The sequence below is a fragment of the Macrobrachium rosenbergii genome, chromosome 59, assembly GCF_040412425.1.
Source record: "Macrobrachium rosenbergii isolate ZJJX-2024 chromosome 59, ASM4041242v1, whole genome shotgun sequence".
Lineage (NCBI taxonomy): Eukaryota > Metazoa > Arthropoda > Malacostraca > Decapoda > Palaemonidae > Macrobrachium > Macrobrachium rosenbergii.
Window position 1 is genome coordinate 25337114 of NC_089799.1, and position 10000 is coordinate 25347113.

The window sequence follows — 10000 nt, forward strand, 5'->3', positions numbered from 1 at the left end:
ATATATATATATATACACACACACACACATATATATATATATATATATATATATATATATATATATATATATATATACACACACATTATGTTTGTGTTGAGATATGAATATTTTACTTATATGTGTGTCTATAAATTTTCATTATGGTGCTTAAAATAGATTTCTTTGGCAACTTACCAGAATCTTCATGATTGAACGTCGATGTTCAGTGGCCACTGATGGTTGAGTGAGTGCCGATTGTCTTTAGAATATCCCTTTTATAGCCAACCGAGATCTGATGTGACATTCGCTTTAGGAAGTAACCTTGGAAAGTCTCTCTTCGAGAAATGACGTTCAATCTATGAAAATCCAAATCAATAATATGTGAATTATTATCTTTTCCTCGCGTTTTTTTTTTTTTGCTCACTCCATCAACCACAGAAGAGAAAATTAGACGAAATTTCTTTTGCTTGAATGTCCTTTTATTTCTTCATATCTTCGTCATACTCTTCTGAATTAGTTCAAATATAGTCTGCAAAATTGTATACACATGCTATTATGAGTACGTGAATCAATTTGAAGTATATTTAACACCGGGAAGTTTCCGTCACCGCATATTAGTACACGCCTAGCAAAAATGTCAATATTTTTACCGTCAAGGTAAGCGTAGTTTCAAGGTCTTTTCATGTCTACTTTTTGATTATAAGAACATTTTCCAAACCACACATGATTAAATGACAGAATCATAAACCACGTCTATCTACAATATATTTACAAGTGGTAAAGAAAAGTGTCAACATAAGATTTTTAAACAAAGCTGGAACTTTTGCAGAATCGCCATTGAAAAAGATTCTCGTCTATCATAAAAAAAATTCTATCTGCTCTAACTTATGCTGAAGATTTTGTACGTCACAATACCTGTTTCACATAAGAATGTATACATGATCAGTAAAGTGGAAAATATTTGTTGGTTCATGCAAGGTAACAGGGAACTCTAACTTTTCATTATTGTCTTTAAATATTCTTATAAGCATGATAAGGGTAACAAACTTGTAAGGAATACTTTCTTTATATAATGGAGAGATATTTAAAGAACACTTCGTTACGTTTTGTTTTTCAGTAAAGCATGAAAGGCAGAGACGTGGTTTGTCATCACATCCGTCACAGTATTGGAGATTCCTAGTTTCATGTCGCCACATAACCGTCGTTCAAAGCAATTTTCTCACAGCAATCTCTACATATATTTCTTGTTTCTTACTTAGGTCCAGCTAACTGCATTGTTGAAAGTAGGGTTCCTCTTCCAGTCACAGAACCAGTACCTCTTTCATGCCATAGATCTTCTGGTGCGTGAGCTGTGACCTGTCAGTGAGAGAACCAACTGACATTGTTTTCAGTACAGAATCCATATAGTGACCAATGCAATATCAGTAAGCACTTCAGCAGTTAACTTTTTGTACCATATTCTAGTCTTTCTGATAGTTGTATGGTAACTGTACAGTTGATCCGCGATATCAATAACTTTCTTGCCGTTACTATATGAAAGACACTTTCCACTTTGAGAAATTCATCAAGTTGTCTAGTGTTCTTGCCACCAGGAGCAGTCAAATTTATGAAAATATTTCTCGTTTCAAACCATTTGTGTACTTTGACTATTCTCTTTTGCTTATGTCAATTATTTGGGAAAGTTTTTTTTTTGAGAACCTTGCTGTACCATACAAGTGTGTTCTATTTTTCATAAGTTCAGCTGCTAATACTGAAGAACAGTAATAGCTGTCTCCAAACAATGTAGCACCACAATTCAACAATTTTCCAGTAAGCTTCAGAGACAAAGACTCGGTAGCACCAAGAGCATCAATCTTGTCAGTATACCCTCCATTTACCTCAAATTTCAAGTAAATGCTTCAAGGGTTCATATTTTATAGAAATTCACTCCACATGTGCGAGATTTTTTCGCAAATACTGGCGGGCGTCCATTCTTCCTCTTAACAGAACCTTACTCTCATCTTTAACAATAATAGGACCTGCCCTTAGCACAATCTGAACGCCACTGGTGAGCCCGTTGCCTTATGGCCTGAACTTGTGTAACTTACCCTGTGCATTATGTGCCTCAATATTGGTAATGAACATTAAAATTTTAAAAAGTAATTCGAACCTTTCTCTAGTCATCAGCTTGGACACAAAAAGACCTGCATAAAATACGTCTTAGGCCTAATGCAGTGTAATTTTTGGATCGGAAGTGAGGCCCATATGCATCGTTATACCAAAGATTTCTTTCTCATATTTTTTTTTTGTGCTTTTCAACTATGAAACCAAGATCCACGTGTAAGTCGAGAACTGTAAACGACTTGGTGAACATATTTATTTTTGTGACAAACAGTTCAATACACAGGGGCCATATTCTGCTAGTATCTTTATCACACACACACACACGCATATATATATATATATATATATATATATATATATATATATATATATATATATATATATATATATATATATATATATATATATATATATATATTATGCATAATCAACACACACAACCACGTGTGGAACAGAAATAAATTTCTGACTCACATCAGAATCGAACCCAGGTCTTTCAATTGAAAGGCAAGGCCGCTGCCGACCAGGCCATACAAGTCACATATGGCCTGGTTGGCAGCAGACTTGCTTTTCAATTAAAAAACCTGGGTTCGATCCTGATGTGAGTCAGAAACTCACTGGGCAATTTCAAACAAACTTGGGATACATATGACTTACTATCTGGAAAAGAATACTGTGTGGTAAGACATTACTGGCACCAAAGGGGTTGGGGGTGGGAAGGCGTGACATATAAAAATAACCAAAAACGACAGATATTGTTTAATCGATAGTTTTCAAGGTCGCCGAGATGAACAGAGACACTCCTGGTGCCCTTTAAGTCCAAATGCAGCCCTGGTAGGGAGGGGGGAGGTGTGAGAATGGGTGAAAAATAAAATGTAAAAAATGACAGATATTTGTATCTAATCCATAGTTTTTGAGGTCGCTGAGATGAGTAGTGACACTTTCCATGCTCTGTAAGTCCAAGTTCAGCCCCAGTAGGAACAGGGGGTGAGAAGGGGTGAAAAATAAAATGTCAAAAATTCTGGGCAATGTAATTGAAGCAACTATATCAACAGGAGAGAGAGAGAGAGAGAGAGAGAGAGAGAGAGAGAGAGAGAGAGAGAGATTTGTCGGTTGTCATTCAGAGTTTACCGGGCAGTGCCAGGTTGGTAAACATCAATATAGTAGACATATATATATATATATATATATATATATATATATATATATATATATATATATATATATATATATATATATATATATATTTATGTATATACAGTATATGTATACACGGAATGGAACTATAGCTTATCCGAAACAAATAATTAAATGATCATAATCGCATGAGAGGTGACTAATATGTGTGGTACAGAACGCAAATAAAAAAAATACAAATAACATCCTCATGGGGGCAGATGGCAGAGAGAGGAAGACGTGATACCATAAGGAAAAGTGCGGAAGTTCCAAGTATAAATAGGATAATGATGAAATGAAGATGAATAATAGCTAGGACATATCATTCCCGCCACCTGAGAGAGAACAGTACTTGGATGAAAACTGTGGCAGGAGACTGGCAATGGGTGGAGACCTCAGAAAGTGAAAGTACACAAAAGCCAATGATTGTGGAATTTCCCACAGGATTTTTACGTTGCACGACTTTGTGTAATTGTGGTGATGGAAATGTGAAAATTTACGGCAATTGTAATGTTCTCTAACCTTCAGTTTATTTGACTTATCTATTCTATGATAATAATTTCACACGAATCAAAAATTGTTACGATAATAATTATAATAACGAAGAGTTGGAATGGAACATTTTCACAAAAGATATAATTCAAATCTACGTGATAATATTGCTGCAAATTTACGTCGTTACAAAGTCAGAGGACTGAAATCACAAATCTTATGATTTGTTTCTGGTAATGTGCAGTAACATATCAACCCTTATTATTACAAAAAAAAAAAAAAAGAAGTTCAACTAAAGTTCTGTCCTATTAAAAATTACTGTACCATGACGCTTAAACCGGCCAAACGTTTTTCGCCATAATTTATCACCCTATAAATTTCTCCTAACACATAAAACTTGACAAAAGAAATATACTGATCATCCAGGGTTCATACCTTATCATTAACATGTATATAACTAGAACTACACCTCTTTGCTTTCGGTGTCTGGAATAATAAAACCAATACAGAAGATTGGCTAATGATCTTAAATGGTATGTATAGGTACATGAAGCAAAGTTGTGTGGTCCAGTTATTGTAGGTCTTCCTGTAATAATGTACAGTCTCACAAAAGTCCTTCCAGCATATCGCCAGTGACTTGAAGTAAATTCAAAAGTAATGAGGAAGGGAAAGAAAATCACCTCTTCTTTGCATATTATATGCTTTAATCGTCGAAATATCAATCACTCATCAATCAACATTCCACAATATGCGGTGAGGCTCTTGGTAGCTTAATGGTATCCACCATGGCTGTAACCATAAGATGGCCTGTGGTAGACTGGAGCAGAATATCCACGGCTGTATCCATAAGATGGCTCAGGATCAGCAGATCTCTTGTGATAGCGATGAGAATAGCCATAGCTCACTGGGCGGTAGCTGCTGTGCCCATAGGAGTTCCCATAACCATAGGAAGGTTCAGCTTCAGGTTCAGGATCAGCAGATCTCTTGTGATAGTGATGAGAATAGCCATAGGTCACTGGGCGGTAGCTGCTGTGCCCATAGGAGTTCCCATAACCATAGGAAGGTTCAGCTTCAGGTTCAGGATCAGCAGATCTCTTGTGATAGCGATGAGAATAGCCATAGCTCACTGGACGGTAGCTGCTGTGCCCATAGGAGTTCCCATAACCATAGGAAGGTTCAGCCTCAGGTTCAGGATCAGCAGATCTCTTGTGATAGCGATGAGAATATCCATAGGTCACTGGACGGTAGCTACTGTGCCCATAGGAGTTCCCATAACCATAGGAAGGTTCAGCTTCAGGTTCAGGATCAGCAGATCTCTTGTGATAGTGATGAGAATAGCCATAAGAAGGACGCTGATAGTGAGTCACACGGCCGTAACTTCCATAACCAGGCTCCGCCTCTCGCTTCTCAACTTCAGTAGCGCAAGCGGCAGCCGCCAAGAGCACAATCACCTGGAAATAAGACAATTCCTCATACTCTTACTATGACATAGAGAGGCAATGAATTGGTAATACTTGAGACTTGTCCATTCCCTTTATATACCAGCACAGTCACCTGACGAAAAGAGAACTCTTCACACTTATGCTCACATGTACAAACTTCGTTAGCAATATTAGGAAATGCCCATTCGTCTTATAAAATACCCTCATTTGTTCTAATTCTTTTATGAAACTTCCTTTTTGATTATGTATTTTTTTTTTTTTGTAAAATATGACATCATAAGTGTATTATGTCTTACCGTACACATGATACTCCCTTGACAGTTAAATTTTAGTACTAATATTCTTGAAATCCAGTTTTTTATATAGCTTGCCTATGAAATATACACTAATGCATATTTATGTAAATATATTATGTATATGGAATATGTATGTATATATATATATATATATATATATATATATATATATATATATATATATATATATATATATATATATTATATAATATACACTCACATGTATTTTTTAATATATATGTGTTTATATTTATGTTGTGTGAATGTATTAAGCTGTATGCATATTTTACTTATATGCATATCTCTATAAATATTCATCACTGAGCTTAAAATGAATTTTTTTGTAACTGACCAGAATCTTCATGATCGAACGTCGATGTTCAGTAGCCACTGATGGTTGAGTGAGTACCGACTGTCTTTAGCATCTCCCTTTTATAGTCAACCGAGACTCAATGTGACATTTGCTTCAGGAAGTAACCTTGGAAAGTCTCTCTTTGAGAAATGGCGTTTAATCTATGAAAATCGAAGCCAATAGCATTCCATTATTATATTATTCACAAGTTTTTTTTTTTTTTTTACTGCGCCAACCACAGCAGGGGAAAATAAGTAAACAAAAAATGGAAAGAACGCATTTTCTTTTGCTTGAGAGTCTCTTCCTCTCTCCATTTGCTTTACACAGTAATCTGAATCAGTGTGATTATATTTAACACTGAATGTTTCCGTACACACCTGAACAAAATCATCAGTACTATTACTTTTAAAATCAGCTTAATTTTATAGCCTTTTCAGGTCTATTTTATAATTATGTGGATAATTTCCAAATCTCATTTGATTAAATGAAATAACCATAAACTACTTCTAATCAAAACTTATTTATAAATATATTTTGAAGTTAAACTGGAGTTTCTGCATAAATGGTAAAGAAAAACTGTAAGAGACTTATGCTCATCAATAAAATGGAAAATATTTGCTGGTTCATGTAAGGTAACTGAGAACTCGAACTTTCCATTTTTTTGAACACTTATAAGCATATTAAAGGTAGGAGACTTTTCAAGAATAATTCCCTTATATAAGGGAAAGATATTTGATAACCACTGCTTTAAGCATTGTTTCTCCCTAAAGCATGGAAGCATGGGCGACCGCACGCAGGGGCAAGGGGGGCCACCTGCCCCCAACCCCCCCTGAAATCCTTTCAGTTTAAGTAAATTAGAGGTACTCATATTATATTGTATAATATTTGTATGCGGCATATAACTACGTTATTCTTTCTAGAAATGTTTGATTTCAGTTGAACAATATTTGGAACTATTGAAAAAAAGTCAATGCAACTTTCTGCATATTTTTTTATCGCATCTTGCTTCACTTAAATTATTGGATCGCAATTCCACTGGATATATATATATATATATATATATATATATATATATATATATATATATATATATTATATAATTGCTTTATTCATTAAAGAAATGCAGGTGCTGATACTGTTTTTAGAATTAACCTGCTAGTTCTAGGGGTCAAAAGTGTCTGTATGCTTGATACCGGAAAATATGCTGCCGGCGCCCAAGCATGGAAGGCCGGGATGTGGCATACCATCGCATTATTCCCAGTACGTGGAAAACCGTCTTGCGATGGTTCTTGCTGCCACAGAGCTTTCATTCAGAACAACTTTCTCATGGTAGTCCATTCATAGTTTTCTAGCTTCTTGTTTAAATCTAACTAATTCCATTGGTGAGTTTAGGGTTCTTCTTCCAGTCACAGGTCATCAATCTTCTTCTGGTGGGTGACCTTTCACTGAGAGTACCAAAGATTATCTGAACGCCCTAGTTAACACTGTTTTCTTGGGGGTAATATTTCCTGTACAAAATCCATTTATTGACCATTGCAGTATTAGTAAGCACTTCAACAGCAAATAATTTGTACCATATTCTGGATTTTCTAAGAGCTGTATGGTAACCGTACAGTTGATCTGCCATATCAACAACTTTCTTCTCATTACTATAAGCAAGAACATACTCTCTGATTTTAAAAGTTCATCATGCTGTTTATTTTTCTTGCCGCTCGGAGCCAGACAACCACCGTCTCAGGTACAGTCAAAATCATCAATATATTTCTCTTATCAAAACGTTGGTACACCTTGACCCTTGGCTGTTTATTCTTTTTTCCTTCTTTTACGTCTTTGATTAAATTTTTTCTTGAGGCCCTTACTGTATCACACAAGTGTTTTTTTTTATGCCAATACTGAAGGACAAGTTTTAGATTACCTTCACAGGCACAGACTGTCAGTGTGTCCTACATAAACCTCAAAATTCTAAGTTATTGCTTCAAGAGTGCATTTTGTGAGATTGTCTTGGCAAATACTGGTGAACATTTTCTCTACCTCTGAGTAGAACCATACTCCAATCTTAAAGAATAATAAGACCTGGCATTTGACAATCTAAAAGTGGCTGATGAGCCTGTTGTCGTACGACCTGAACTTGCATACTTTATTCAGAACATCAAGTGCTCCAGTATCATCAATAAAATGTAAACATTTTAAAAATCACCCAAATCCTTCTCTAGTCGTCAGCTTAGGCACAAAAGGAACAGCCTATATTATGCCTTAGAAACAATTAAACGTAATTTCTGACTTGGAATTGGACCAGCAGTGATTAATATATTTGGTAAATCCCGCAAATCAAATGTACCCATAACAAGCTCAGCAATGGGCCACCTTTGGCAACTGTGAACCTAGGATACAGATGGTGCATTTAAGAATAAAGCTTAAAAAATAATATTATGAATCACATGGCGGACAGAGTAAGGCATGATACGAAAACGGAAAATGCCGAAGTTCCTTATGTGGATGAGATAACGATAGAGGGGAGATGGGTGTGTCTATGATATGTCCTCCTCACCACCTCAGGATGAATAGTACGTGACAGTGTTAGCTGTGTTCTTATGGCGCCGGAAGAGTTTAAAGACCAGGACCTACTTACAGAAAACTATGTGACGTGAGGTTGGGTATGAGGGATGATTTGTGTAAGTTAAAATGCAAGAAAGACGTGAGTAGCAGGATTTCTTAGATGTCTTTTTGCGTCGCACGACATTAGAAGCAGTGTTGGTGATGATGAAGTTGTGAAAACTAATTGCAAGTTTAAAATATTCACTGGTTTTCAGTTTATTTGACTTACCTATCCTATGAAAAAGATAAAAAAATAATTTCAAACAATACAGATGAAAGTTATCCTGATATTTACAAGAATGAATAACTAAAATTAAACATTTAAATGCAAAATATCACTTATTTCTAAACTATGTTAGTACATATAATAATTTACATTGCAACTTTATAGTTACAAAGCAAGAGGACTGAAATCACAAATCTTACAGACTGATTCAGGTAATTTTGTATTGCTAAATCAACCCTATCATTCAGAAAAACAGGTTCCATCGCAGTACTGTCCTATTAGAAATGATTCACTTAATTAGGTAAAACAATCCCATGTTAATCGTCTGCACTTATCACTATATAAATGTTTCCTAACAAACAAAACTTGAAAAAGAAATTATTATGGCTATCAGTAGTCCATACCTTATCTTGAAATGTAAATATCTAGTATTATAGCAGTTTGATTTTGGAGTATTTTGGAATAATAAAAAAAAGCAAAAGGATGACCTATGACCTCATTTAGATGTTATTTGTCAATATACTGGCCAAAGGTGTGTGATCCCACAACGATATACAATTTCAAAGCAATCATATAAACATATTGCAGATGCCTTTAACTGTAATAAACAGTGATCAGAAAGGAAAAAAATTCACCATTGTATAGTATATATTTTATTCTTCGAGGTGTAAATCACTCATCAATCAACATTTTATGATTCATGGTGAGGCTCTTGGTAGCTTAATGGTATCCACCACGGCTGTAACCATAAGTTGGCCTGTGGTAGACAGGAGTAGAATATCCACGTCTATAGCCATAAGAAGGTTCAGGATCAGCAGATCTCTTGCCATAGTGATGAGAATAGCTCACTGGGCGGTAGCTGCGGTAACCATAAGAATTTCCATAGCCATAGGAAGGCTCAGCTTCAGGTTCAGGATCAGCAGATCTCTTGCCATAGTGATGAGAATAGCTCACTGGTCGGTAGCTGCGGTAACCATAGGAGTTTCCATAACCATAGGAAGGTTCAGCTTCAGGTTCAGGATCAGCAGATCTCTTGCCATAGTGATGAGAATAGCTCACTGGACGGTAGCTGCGGTAACCATAAGAATTTCCATAGCCATAGGAAGGCTCAGCTTCAGGTTCAGGATCAGCAGATCTCTTGCCATAGTGATGAGAATAGCTCACTGGACGGTAGCTGCGGTAACCATAGGAGTTTCCATAACCATAGGATGGTTCAGCTTCAGGTTCAGGATCAGCAGATCTCTTGCCATAGTGATGAGAATAGCTCACTGGGTGGTAGCTGCGGTAACCATAGGAGTTTCCATAAACAGAGGATGGTTCAGCTTCAGGTTCAGGA

The 10000-nt window shown here is 35.9% G+C and overlaps 3 protein-coding genes across 3 annotated transcripts in view; all 3 read right to left on the reverse strand.

The window, feature by feature from the left end:
* Positions 1 to 189, reverse strand: part of LOC136837645 (uncharacterized) — a 1483-nt gene extending 1294 nt beyond the window's left edge. The window contains exon 1 of the mRNA XM_067102521.1: positions 178 to 189. Within this exon, the coding sequence (XP_066958622.1) occupies positions 178 to 189 (12 nt within the window). The remainder of the gene's footprint in view (positions 1 to 177) is intronic.
* Positions 190 to 4471: 4282 nt separating this feature from the next.
* LOC136837646 (uncharacterized) lies at positions 4472 to 5500 on the reverse strand. Its single transcript, XM_067102522.1, has 2 exons — positions 5492 to 5500; positions 4472 to 5204 (listed from the first exon to the last, which is right to left on the reverse strand). The coding sequence occupies exons 1-2, from the start codon at positions 5498 to 5500 to the stop codon at positions 4524 to 4526; spliced, it is 690 nt and encodes a 229-aa protein (XP_066958623.1). The 3' UTR covers positions 4472 to 4523.
* A 3884-nt stretch (positions 5501 to 9384) lies between these two features.
* Positions 9385 to 10000, reverse strand: part of LOC136837647 (buccalin-like) — a 1574-nt gene continuing 958 nt past the window's right edge. The window contains exon 2 of the mRNA XM_067102523.1: positions 9385 to 10000. This exon is cut by the window's right edge and continues 146 nt beyond it. Within this exon, the coding sequence (XP_066958624.1) occupies positions 9385 to 10000 (616 nt within the window).